Source organism: Lemur catta, chromosome 6, assembly GCF_020740605.2.
Source record: "Lemur catta isolate mLemCat1 chromosome 6, mLemCat1.pri, whole genome shotgun sequence".
Lineage (NCBI taxonomy): Eukaryota > Metazoa > Chordata > Mammalia > Primates > Lemuridae > Lemur > Lemur catta.
Genome location: NC_059133.1, coordinates 23,178,697 through 23,191,776, shown reverse-complemented (window position 1 = coordinate 23,191,776; position 13,080 = coordinate 23,178,697). Strand labels below are relative to the sequence as shown.

The following is a 13,080-nucleotide window of genomic DNA, read 5'->3' as shown; positions in this document are numbered from 1 at the left end:
GGAGGTGGACAAATACTTATATTTATGGAGGGCCCCAGGCGTTCCTTTGTTTTCTTTTTGTTTGGTTTTTTTTTTTTTGCAGCAGGAAAGGGAGTGGAGTGGGGGATGTTGGGGGGAGGATGCAGGCAGGTGAGCTACCTGTCCACCTGCCACCCAGCCGTGCCCAGAAAGGCCCAGGTCTCCCTTCCTGGGGGTCCCAGCCTCTGCTGGTACCTACCTGTTGCCTGCCCCCTCTTGTCAGGGTCCCCAATTTCTCTCTGTCCCGTCCTTTCTATGTTCTCCATTCAGGGCAGCTTATAAACAACATGTTCCTGTCATTATCTGGAATTACTCAACTGTAAAGTGCACCCTGCTGGCCAACTGTGACACCAGGGAGTGTGGCAATCTTCATTCATTTGTTTATTCCACAAACATGAATTGAGCAACTACTCCCGGCCACCGGTAAGGTTTTCTGAAGCTTTACCTCCGCAAAGGAAGATGCAAAGGCCAGAGATCATTTTCACAACCGAAGGTCATCATCTGGACAAACGAACCACCGCGGCTTGGAGATTAAGGGCTCAGACAGCCATGGATGGGACTCCAGCTCCACTGGCTACTAGCCTTGAGCAAGTGAGTTATTAGGCCCTGTCTCCTCATCAAAAGGCAAAGGGGCTAACTGCCTCCCTGTAGAATTATTTGCAGCATCTGCCTGGGATCAAGTCCTAGCTCTGTCATTTACTAGGCGTGTGACCTCTGGGCAAGTTATTTGACTCATCTGTAAAATGAAGATTATGATAGCATCTATGTCAAAGGGCTGCTGGGAGGATTAAGTTCTTATATACAAAACCCTTAGAACAGCACCTGGCACATTAGAAATGCTATAGAAACGTTTGTGATTGCTAGTATCTGGACTTTAATAATCGTGTTAGCTATGTTGCTTTATAAATGTTCTTTCATCCCGGATATCTCTAATCCAATTCGCTTTCTTCACCACAGATAACTACTTCCTGCACTCAATTCATTGCCATTAGTATTAAGGAACTCTAAATAGCATGACAAAGGAATTAAAGAAATGTAAACAGTATTTTAACTAAGCAGCACTTTCATAGTAAGCCACTTTCTAGATATTTGATTATTGCAATAGAAAAATCCTGAAAAATGCAGCCGCCGTAGGTGAAGGGGGCAAGATGGCTGCCTCTGCTTTTGCAGGTACTTTGAGAGCAGCTTCGGGAATCTTATGGCCCCTGAATATTTTGGCATCTCCAGCCTATTGAAACTGTGCCACGAATACCCCTTTTATTTCTGCACTGTCCACTGGACATTTTAGTCATATTCAAGACATCAGTTATTTCCTGTGCTTCCAGACTTATCCATCCACCATGTGGCATGCTGCAATGATCCCTAATAGACTGGCCCTCGTGTTTCCAAATGTCCAGAAGCTGCCAGTTGGAACTGGAACGTATTTCAGTTCATGAAAAGGCAAGAGAAAGACTGCAAAAGCTGTCATCTCTAGGTTTCTTTGACTTCATTCTGGCCTTTGGCTAAGGAGAAAGGCTGGTTATAAGGAAATAATTATGGAAGAAGACAGCTGCAAGAAAAAGACACTTGAGGGAATCTGTGTTCTGTAATAAAACCCAGAGTAAACTCTTAGAATGACGACATCTTTCGGGAAGAGGTGAAACTGGTATGCTGATGATCCTTATCAGAAGTATAGTGATCAAACACACCTGAAATTATAGATCAGAAATTTTATGATTTCCCAATGATTGAATATGTATCTTTGCATAATGATGTCTTTGCAAAAATGAGTAACTATAACATGATGTAAATTGTACCAATTAATATGTAAATATACACGCCAACATTAAACTTATGAAAGTTTTAAAGCTTAATGGATCGAACATTCCCAGATTTGGTCAGGGAAATAGACATTTAAAATTGTGCATTATTTTTACCAAATGGTAATGGTTTAATTAGTTGTTCCAATCAGGCTTGTTTAGTTGCAAGGAATCTCAAGTGAGGGCAAACATAAAAAGACTTCACAGCTGCAAGTTAGCTCAAGCAGTGTGACATAGTTTTAAGGATGCGTGCCTGGGAACTCAGGAACCAGCTCAGTGGCCCTATGTGTCCCCCAGAAATTACTACCAGGTCTCAGGAAGAGCAGAAGTTGGATAATGATCTCCAAGAGAAAGTGGATCTTTAGGCTCAGGCTCATGTGACTCAGTTCTTTTTACACTGTTAACGCCATTCTCCGTCTACTTACCAATGTCTCTAATTCACCACTTTTGCTTACTTACAGTTTCCGCTCCCTCATAATAACTTGAGCTTGTACCTTTGACGTTCTTTTCTGCATCATGACCCTCAGCTCCTGTTTCTAGTCTCTAATTGCCAAGAGTCCAATTGGCCAGCTTACCTTTTTACACCTGGTCTCATCAGTGTCATTGTCCAGTGTCGTTGGCTGTTCTTAGGTCAGGAGCCCACTTTGTGTTAGTGGGTTCACACAAAGCAAAAAACAGTTATATGAGCAGTTTCACTTAGAGGCAAGCATGGGGTGGCAGCACACCTAACTTCTAGTGTACTAGGTTCATTGTGCTCCTAACAGTTGTTATTTAGTTTATTGGAACAAGATTTTTTTCATAGAAGAGTAAATGAAACCACTCATGTGTTGATGGGCACTTGGGTTGATTCTACACCTTTGCAATTATGAATTGTGCCACAATAAACATTTGAATGAGGGAGTGGGGAAGAAAAGAAAAATCCTGAAAAGTCTTTTTTCCCTAAATCAGATTTCTGTTGGGAAGAGAGACACAGTTGCTAACAGAAAACACCCATAACCCCACCTAGAGTCTCTCCCATTCTCTGACAGCTTCGGGGGAAGCATACAAATAAAAAGCTACCCTTCCTGGAGCCTCATTGAAACCTGTTCTTCAGCCACGCCCCCCTCACTGCACCCTAGAATTTGTCATCACCTGAATTTGATAACATAAGAAATCTCAAATTCCAACATCCCACCTTCTGACCACACCCTTCCAGCTCCCCTCTTACTTTGCCTCTCTGTCGCTTGGCCCTGACCTGCCATCAGTCCCTCCACCCCTCCACTTCCCACCAGCTTCCTCACTTACTTTCAGAGGAAGCAGGTCCCCTAGTGGCTCATCTGGGCTACTCTTTCTTAGGCACTTTGCAACCCTAAACCTGTGCAACTCAGGGCAAAACTTGTCCCCTGGGTCATCACAAGAAACTGCCATCTCTGTTCACCCAGGCAGAAGGTCCTGTGGTCACGTAGATTCATGGTAATGCCCTTTTACTCACCCCACCCTGCAGTGAGTTTCCAAAACCTTCATCCCTCCTTTGGGAAATTCTCAGCATCCACCTCTTCTAATTCTCAGAGGATGACCTCACCTCCTACATCTCTGAGAAAACTGAGGCCCACAGACATGAACCACATTAACTTGCTGCCCCCTCCATTCATTCATTCATTCATTCATTCAACAAGTATCTCTTTTTTTTTTTTTTTGAGACAGAGTCTCACTCTGTTGCCCAGGCTAGAGTGCTGTGGCGTCAGCCTAGCTCACAGCAACCTCAAACTCCTGGGCTCAAGCAATCTTTCTGCCTCAGCCTCCCGAGTAGCTGGGATTACAGGCATGTGCCACCATGCCTGGCTAATTTTTTCTATATATGTTTTTAGTTGTCCATATAATTTCTTTCTCTTTTTAGTAGAGACAGGGTCTCGCTCTTGCTCAGGCTGGTCTCGAACTCCTGAGCTCAAACCATCCGCCTGCCTCAGCCTCCCAGAGTGCTAGGATTACAGGCGTGAGCCACCGTGCCCGGCCAACAAGTATCTCTTGAACACGTTTCCTATCAAGCTGTGCTAGGTGCTGGGGGTGCTATAAGGAAGAAACGTTTCCTGCCTTCGTGGTGCTTCCTGTCTGGTGACGGATATAGACTTATAAAGACAAATAATAAGATATTCAGCTTATCCTCCACCCCCACCATGCTGTAAGAAAACCCAAACTACTGGTGTTCCACTTGACAGTCCCAGCTGAGCTCAGCTTTTGAATAATCCCAGCCCAGACATCAGACGTGGGGAAAGAAGCTTCCAGATGATACCAGCTCCCAGCGATGTAAGCCACCCCCAGTTGTTTGGGGATTCTAAACTCAGGCCCTAGACACTGTGCAGCAGAGAATTACTTATGTTATTCCTTCTCCACCTGGAACACACTTTCCAACTTTCTTTGCTTGCGTAGATATTTCTTATTCCTCAAGTCTCAGTTTAGGCCTTTTCCTCTCCAGGACGCATTCCCTAAACTCTTTGGTTGGGTTAAGTGGCTCTTCTCTGGGTTGCTTTAGCATACCTCTTCTTTAGCATTATATAGAAATTACTTGTCTTTGTTCATCCATTAATTGTGTGTATGTCTGACTTGGCACAAAGACACTCGGCATACGGTTATTAGCTGATGAAATGCGAACTCCACTGAGCAGGCCCTAGGAAAACCAGTAAGTCGCTAAGTTTGTCTTTAGCGCCCTCTAGCTTCCTCGTGGCGCCCTTCCACACCACCCTTCGAGCTTACGCTATCACTAAGTGATAACCAAAAAATGACCTTAGCTTAGATTTTATCTCATAAGCTCATAGGGCAGAAGAAGCTTTAAAAAGCATTATTTGGGAGCATGGATTTGCTAAAGTCTAATCATTTAGAACAAGATTATATACCAGGGATTGGAGCTGAACTACCTTCTCTGGTATTTCTGGCAAGGAAGACAAGTGAGAGCACAGCCTGGACAAACCGAATCACCCTGCAGCATAGATAAATAAACATCCAAGAGGACAGAACTGCTAGGGAGAGTGACAACAAGGGAGAAGTCTCAGGATTTCAGGTATGGGCAGGAATTTGTCCCTTCCATACTTGCCCCACATTTCAGGTGTTTACTCCTATTTTAAGACTTTGGTTACTGCATTAGCACTTTGGGGGGCTCTGTGGTGATGACAGCCCCATGCCCCTTCTTGCACTCTAAGACATCATTCCTCTTGGCTAGAGTTTATTTGTCCAGGAGTGAGCCCAACCTGAGTCACACAGCCTCTCCTCTGGGTGTTTGGAACTGAGATGGCCTCTCTGTGTGGTAAGAACTATTTGCAACAGTAAAGCTGGAGGGTCGCTGGCCTGTACAATGTGGGCGAGAGGGGCAGATATGAGGGACAAAAATACTGATGGTGTCAAGTCCCCTTCTGTCTGTCCACGGGTTCTGATAACCTCCCTATACCTGGGATCCTTAAAATAATTTTCCTCTTTCCTTTTTGACTTCCAGTCATTTGGGTTGCTGTCACTTGCAATCAAAGAATTCTAACTACAACTGTGGTTCCCACACTGCTGCCGAGGTGCCCCGGGGCACTACACTGCATTCACAGGGGTGCTTTGTTTTGGTTCAAGGTGTTGCATTGTTTTTGAACAGGCTGTGGGGGAGGGGGAGTGCTGATGCTCAGGGTGGCCATCTGCATCTGAGCCCTGAAGGACAGGAGACTCAGACACATCCATTGAATCAGCAGGAGGGATCCAGGAGTGGGGAGCACAGAGCTCTTGCTAGAGGTTGTGCATTTTGGTAAGGGAGTTTATCCTATGTTCGACGGTCGGGTGGTAAACAAATCCAACTGAGTGTTCATGTTTAAGTTTATTTAAAAAGCAAAACCCTAATCATGTTGAATTTTTGGTTTGTAGCAGATTCAAATTAAAGAACTTATACAACATATCAGGTAAAGTAATATGTTGGCATATTTTGTGATCATACAGGAAGAAAATTAACAGGAAGCTAATTAAAAAATTTTAAATTTGTAAATCAAAAGATTAAACTTTGCTAAAATTTACAAAGAACATGTCACTCTTAAAAACAAAAAAAGTAGCTCAGCTTTATTTTAGTAAAATCACTGACAAAACAATAAAAAGCCCAAACTAGAAAGACATTTTCAATTACAAGGTGAGCTGAAGTTTTATATTTCTTTGTGAATTCAATTTAAAAAAAGAGAAGTTTCTAAAATCAGCGATCGGCAGGTCCTTAATCCACTTTTAAATCTTTCCCCACCAGCATGGCAGTCAAGGGATGCATACTGGCTTTGTGCTCTTGGTAGGCGCGGATGGCTTGATCGTGGGATTTGTCAAAGGCAGCGAGATCCCTGAAAAAAAATTTAAACAGAAAAGAAGAGGAAAGAGCGAGAGAGACGGAGGGGAAGAGAGGGAGGGAAGTCAATACCTGCGATTAAATTAAAGGATGCCGGCAGGTATGGTAGCCAAATATCACCAAATAAAGGCACCAGTCCCAGCCAATCGGATGGCTATGGCCCTGCAATGGGGTCCCAGGGGTCTCCTTCTGTCCCAGAGATTGACCCTTCCACTGGCAGATCACAGATACTTTGGAGGGAGTTACAGGGAAGGGCCGGAGTGCCTGGGACCGTGGCTGTTTACTCAGCAGCATGGCAGTGTTTTATTATGTGAGCAGTGTCTGCCCATCTACTTACTGCCTTGTATCAGTCCTGTGATACCTCAGAGACTTTGTCTTTTTTAAAACTTGCTTTTTAAACTTTAGTTTTTAATCAAGATTTTAAGAGAATAAAATTACCAGATTTATAAAGAATTTCTGAAAACTTCAAATAATTAAACTGAGAGTAAAAATACTGATGGTACATAAAATAAATACGACTCATCAAACAAAAGGCAGAATTAGTCATTTTTAATATTACTATTTATAAATCATAAGACCGAAATATTTATTTTTCCCATAAAAGGTGTATTCTTATTTAAAACCTCTTTAAAATATACTTTACTCAATTCAAAACTAGATGGGTTTTAATTATGGAAAGCATATAAAATAAATTTTAAAATACTTAAAAATTAGTTTTGTGGCCCCATTAAAAAAATGGGTAATGACTTGTTTTGCCAAATTTTATTATACTTGTGAAGTAAATGAAAAGCAAACAGATTAATCATGGATATTTATGTCATGATTTCTTCTTTCCAGAATTCAGGCCAAATCCAGTCAAAGAACTTCACTGAGATATTCTTAAATTGCCAACAAGATACAATTTTTCACCCTTTTACCAAGCATTCTTTTATTATATGTCAAGCAACTTATTCTTCCACCTCTTTGCAACATCCGAATCAAAAAGATTTTGCTTTATCTACTCATTTCTGCTTGCATTTAATTCTGGACTCTCTTTCTTGTCCCTACCAACCCACCAATTAACTTCTACTTTAAAAAAATCTTTCTGTGTATATAAAACTGTCTTTGATACATTTTCTTTTCATCAGAGTCTAACCCTATTTGGCCCATAATTAGTAAAATCCATATATAATACTTCTAAAAAAGCTAATGCAATTATCTCATATTTTAAATATTTGGAAGTATGAATTCTTATTCCAAAATTATAAACTTCAGCAAATTAAAAAAATATTATGTGGACTGCATTTTACAAAGAATTTTAACAACAACAAAAACATTTATTTAAGATTTTTCTTCCCATTTCTTATATAAATTCCAAGCGCAGTTTGATCTGGTTCTTACTTGAATAAGGGTCGTGTAAACTTCATTCTTCCTTGTTCAGTCGCCATCTTTAGAGCCAGAGGAATGGCTTCCTCCCACTTGGACTGAATGCAGAGTCGTAACCATCTGAAAGGAGGATTTTTAGGGGGCATGGGGTAGAAAATGAGGAGGAAGGGGCAGGACATGACAGGTATATCTGAATGTTACTTCTGTAATGATGAATAATCCCACTATAGTTACACTGTACACCACTTTATATTAAATCTTTATGCTGAGACTCTCAAATCCTTATATATACAATTAAATAATTGGAGAAGAGAAGGAAGAGGAGTTGGTTCTAGAAAATGATTCTTGTTTTAAAAGGTTTGGATTATGTAGGTGCTCACATTCCTTACAAATGCACTTTCTGAAGGAAGGAATTAAACTTTGCTTTAAGCCTCACACTACAAATTTGAATTAAGAAAGATTAACATATAACAGAATCAAAGATTTCTAACTAATCTCATCTCAGTTGATTTGGCTGGTTGTAGAAGAAAGCCTATTTACCACTGAATCCTCCATTCTAATCTTTTTTTTTTTTAAAGGCAAGAGAGGTTTAGACAATGTCTAACAAAGAGATTACTACTACCATCTTACACATCTTACAACTAGCCCTCAAATACCACTATCATTATTTATACAAAAGCAGTAAATTTGACGAGGCTCTCTCAAGACTCCTGTATGTCTCATACTCTGCTTTCCCTTTCTCCACCTTTCAAACTCGTTTTCTGCTTTCTTCCACAGAGACAAGTTAAAATGATGTACCTGAAGCGTATTTCAGAATTGTTAATGGCACTGAAGTTGTACACCTCTTGCATTCGCTTTATGTGCCCCAATGGAAGAGGTGCCTAAGAGCAAAATAAAGAAGCGTGACGTATCATTTCAACAGCATTCCTGGGAAGAAAGGAGCTGGGGAGAAATTCTTAGCCAGATTAAAATCCTAAGTATTTTATACGATAGAAATAAAAGAAACAAATGCACACTAAAGTAAAGTCTGTGCACACTTACTCTGGGTAAGGATATTCTACTGGGAGCACAGGGACAATTTACTTGGTGAGGGACTTGGAGAATTAAATGAGAATTATTCTCCTTAGACTTTTTATTTTTAGCACATAAGAAATATCTTTCAGACTCTTTCTAGAGTTTTTAAAGTTATTTTCTATACCTTATGTATTTTAAATTTATTCCACTCTCTAGATTAGATCTCGGCTCCTTAATTTTTTCCTCACTGATCCCCCCAGCTTTATCTTTGTCTATTTCCCTCTCAAATCCCTTTTAAACTATCTACATCCCTACAAAATAGCAGTTCCTAAATTTTTATATTACAGACCCCTTTGAGAATCTGATGAATAATATGGACCCTTTCCCTAAGGGAAAAAGTACATTTACCATATAAATACAACTTTCTACATACAATTTCAGAGGGTTTATAAACCTCTTCTGCCCATCTTAACCCACGCTAAAGGAAGAACAACAAGTTTGGGTGAAGCAGAGAAAGATGAGTTCAGTTTGGACGGGCAGAGTTTGAGGTGCCTGCAGAGTACAGGAAGAGGCGTCAACAGGGAGGCGCTAACTCTCCTCTCCAGCCACGGTCTCCTCCCCTGATCAGACCCTCACTGCACTCACTCACCATCTCTGCTCCCAGGAACTGCCAGCCCCATCCCAGTTATTTAGACCCTTAGCCCCTTACAGACATGTGCAACTCCAAGTCCACCCTGGCAGGCCAACCAGTTAAGGTCACCACCAACTCTCCCCAAGTTTTGCCATGCCCATTCCTGAGTCCCCCCATCACGTTTTCTCTCTTCATGGTCTTAGGCCAAGGCAGCACATTTACGAAACCGTGCCCTGTTGCCTCAAAATCTTATTCCTCACTTTTGCATCAGTTGCACAGGAAATTCTGTTCTAAATCTTCTCTATCCCCTTCTAGGTCCTTAGACTGAAGAGTTCCCTTTCATGTAATTCTTAAAGACATAGTCATTACCTCCCTCCCAAAATGCAGCATGTCCTGTCAGTTTCATATGTTGTTTTTATCACCTGGATTCGAAACCTTAAAATCTGCTTGGACTCTTTCCTGTTAACCCCCAAATCCAGTCAGTCACAGAAGCCTGTGTCTCATCCTGTGTCACCTGTGTCTCCTCTGTCCTGCTCTCCTCTCCCACCCGCTCACTCCCTCACGTCCTGTCCTCTGGTGAGTCTCCCAACCCACCGCACCACTATGCGGCCTGCATGTCCGTTAGCTTTCACAACCCACCATCCCACCATTTCATCACAGGATTCTCCTGTTGAAATTTTTAAATCTTTTCCTACTGACCAGAATAAAATCTAACATTCTCAGCTTAGCATTCGAGAGTCATCACATCTGATGCCACCAGCCTTTGCAGTGTTACCTCATTGACTCCCTCACCCAGCGCTACTGCTCACTCCGGCATCACCGGGAGATTTCCAGCACTTGCTGCTCTGGCTCCAACTTGAATGTCGACCTCCCTGCTAACACTGCTCTGCTCAAATCAAGTCTCACTCCTCCAAAACTCATTCCTCCATGACTCCAGTTGGAAGAGAGTCCTTCACTAATGAAATTTTTCTGACTGTTACCTAAACTGTACCTCCTTTCATCGCTAACTTTTGTACATGTTCCCCTTCCTACTAGATTATAAGCTTTTCGAGGACAAGGTATTTCTTTTGTACATGTTTATATTTAGCGCAATATGAAACATACTAAGCATTCGATAAAGAAAGGAATGAATTTTTGAAATTCTAGAAATTACATTTTTCCATTAGTTTCCACGTTAATATTTTTTCCCAAGTTGGGTATAATGTAAAAACTGTGCCTTCCTGTCCATTTTCATTTCTAATGTTTGGAGCTAGTACTTACTTTCTGGAGCATCTGAGCTAAAAACTCATTCAACTGATGAGAAGAGAGGTCTTTCAGGTCTGTGGCATTGAATGAATTTAAATCTTCCTCTTTGGCCTAAAATAAATGTTACCTGGTTATTTCTGTTCATGTATAATTTAATAAAATTTATTGGTTTACCTAACATTTTTTATTTTTAAGTAAAAATTTTAAAAAGGATAAATTTAAAATTTATTCTTTTCAATTTAGAGACAGAGTCTTGCTCTGTCACCCAGGCTGGAGTGCAGTCATGTGATCCTAGCTCACTGCAACCTCAAACTCCTGGGCTCAAGCTATCCTCCGGTATCAGCCTCCTGAGTAGCTGGGACTACAGGCATGCGCCACCACGCCTGGCTAATTTTTTCTATTTTTTGTAGAGACAGGGTCTCAATATTTTGCCCAGGCTGGTCCCGAACTATTGGGCTCAGCCATCCTACTGTCTTGGCCTCCCAGGTTGCTGGGACTACAGGCGCATGCTAACCCACACCCAGCAAATAATAGGTAAATTGATGAAAGAGGAGGGCCAAAAGAAAAAGAAATTTCTATAAATATTAAGTTTTGTTGCTGCTTTTAATAAAAACCTTTGTTTAAACACTGTCCCTCCCACCCATAATGTCCTCCTCCACATCATCCATGTCCAAACCACACTGGAACCTGGCCAGGCTGTCTTCTCCTGTAAGCAGCTCTCCCGGATGCTGCAGCCAATTCCAATTCTTCCACCCCCAGGGGGAGGTACCACCATGGCCCTTTGTGTTGACTTTCTTATTACCTCATCTGTATCATCCTCATGCTGCTTATCACTTACTGCTTAGCATTAGTTATTTCTGTATGAATCTAATTTCTTCAATTAAACTATAGATACTTCAAAGGTAAGTCCATCCCTGGACCTTTCATAGGGTGTGACACAGCATTTGGTATGTAGAACGACGCTAAGAAACGTGGGTCAAACAAACTTTACAATCAAGTTGCAAAAGGCAACATCTCAATTTGTTGCAAATAATCTAGGAATAAAATTATTCCTAAATTTTCTGTTATTTCCCATTAAAGAACTATCCAGGGCACACCCTCACTCTGGTTTCTCTAAGGGTTATGTTTTAGAATATACATAAAGAAGCTCCTCTTAAGAAGTTTCACACAAGTGAACAAAGTTACTGACAGAGCAAAAGTACCCCAATTCTTCCCATGACTACCAGCTGGCATTAATGGTTAGTCACCCAAGATCATTTCAGATTTACCTGGTGTGTGCAATTGCTATATTTGAAGTAGTATCTTATTAATGACTTATGAAGGAAAGAAGGGTAAAATGCAAACACTTTTGCATACTGTTTGCATACTGAAAAGAGGTAAGAAAAATAATTCTGTTAAGATCTATCTATTTTTTTCCCATGAAACTTAATTTTCTACATTGAGGGTGGATATAGTATCACCTTAGATAAACTTGACTTTCAAATAACTTTTCCAAATACAACTGTTCATGATTTTAAAGTACCCACCTCCCCCTTTCCTGAGTAGAGACATATTTGTACAATTCAAAAAGGAGTAAAAAAATCACACACACGTTATTACTCACAGTAATCCATCTTTGACTTAAGGCAATACAAGCATTTGTCAGAGTCATATCATAACTGCAAATATAAAAAATGTTAAAGATTAAATTTTATAAAAATGCACATGCTTTTGCATTAATGCAGTTTTAAAGCTACAGAATATACTTAAACTTCTAAGTTTCTTTTAAATAAAGAACTCCAAAGTCATGGAAATAGGAAATCTTTTACCTGACTTACATATTACTGGCAGCATCTAAAAACTCACAAATCCAAGTGGATACCAAATTAATGAAATAACAGACTATCCTTCGGAGAGAATGCCAGAGCCTCTCAGCAAAAGACTGTCGCATGTTCCAGTGGTGTATGTTAAAGTAGGTGGAATCAGTTGAGCGTATTTAGTGTTTATGGCAGGAACCGTTCTAGGCACTCAGGACAACATGATGTTGTTCTAACCATCTAACCAACCGGCAAGCACTTGCTACATGATAGGCACTGCTCTAGATGCTAGAGCTTTGAGAAAGTCTGAAATCATCGTGTGACGATTTCTCTCCTTTCTTTTTAGAAGGAAGTGAAATTAACACACTGTGTTCTTAAGCAAAGCAAGTTACACCAATATTTGTGTGTTCTCAACTTAGAAAATCAATAAATCATGTATTTTGCAACAATGGAAAAGAACATGTAATGTGTGCGAAGTTCTTGCAAAACATCCCTCTTTTTCCACAAATCATGCTTGCTTGCTGTGAAGTGTGTTTTTATTAGAGAACAGAGAGTCACCTGCCCCTTAGGGTCTAAATGAAGTATGTTTTGATTAGAAGTTACCACTGAACCTTCCTTAAAGAGAGTTGTGACTGGGGCTCCTGGTTCGTTCCCTAGGAAGGAAGAGGTTGATGCCACTCCCTCCTTTGAAGCAGCTGCCAGTTTATGTTCGTGAAGTAGTCAGGCTGTGGCTGGCAGGCAAGCCATTTTGTTTGCCCTCAAGAACAGGTGGGACCAGAGGTCCTTAACTGCTCAGCCAGTGAGTCACCTTCAACTAGAACATTATTAGCACTGATTTCTTAATCAACAGTAGGACAGTTGAAAACCTTTGGCTGGTTTGTTTCT

At 40.9% G+C, this 13,080-nt stretch overlaps 2 protein-coding genes, 1 long non-coding RNA gene and 1 pseudogene across 4 annotated transcripts in view; 2 read left to right on the top strand and 2 right to left on the bottom strand.

Annotated features, from left to right (window-relative positions):
• Nucleotides 1-294, bottom strand: part of HAL (histidine ammonia-lyase) — a 24,978-nt gene extending 24,684 nt beyond the window's left edge. The window contains exon 1 of the mRNA XM_045553191.1: nucleotides 218-294. Coding sequence (XP_045409147.1) covers nucleotides 218-284 — 67 coding nt within the window. The 5' untranslated portion in view covers nucleotides 285-294. The remainder of the gene's footprint in view (nucleotides 1-217) is intronic.
• LOC123639422 overlaps nucleotides 1-8,523 on the top strand; it is a 9,423-nt gene extending 900 nt beyond the window's left edge. The window contains exons 2-3 of the long non-coding RNA XR_006735725.1: nucleotides 289-609; nucleotides 8,287-8,523. This is a non-coding gene — a long non-coding RNA (uncharacterized LOC123639422). The remainder of the gene's footprint in view (nucleotides 1-288; nucleotides 610-8,286) is intronic.
• Nucleotides 638-1,836, top strand: LOC123639421 (annotated as a pseudogene).
• LTA4H (leukotriene A4 hydrolase) overlaps nucleotides 5,851-13,080 on the bottom strand; it is a 25,823-nt gene continuing 18,593 nt past the window's right edge. For both annotated transcript variants that reach the window (XM_045553193.1, XM_045553194.1), the window contains 5 exons: nucleotides 12,003-12,057; nucleotides 10,415-10,510; nucleotides 8,308-8,390; nucleotides 7,525-7,629; nucleotides 5,851-6,139 (listed from right to left, as the gene is read on the bottom strand). In XM_045553193.1, the coding sequence (XP_045409149.1) occupies nucleotides 6,022-6,139; nucleotides 7,525-7,629; nucleotides 8,308-8,390; nucleotides 10,415-10,510; nucleotides 12,003-12,057 (457 nt within the window). In that variant the 3' untranslated portion in view covers nucleotides 5,851-6,021. The remainder of the gene's footprint in view (nucleotides 6,140-7,524; nucleotides 7,630-8,307; nucleotides 8,391-10,414; nucleotides 10,511-12,002; nucleotides 12,058-13,080) is intronic.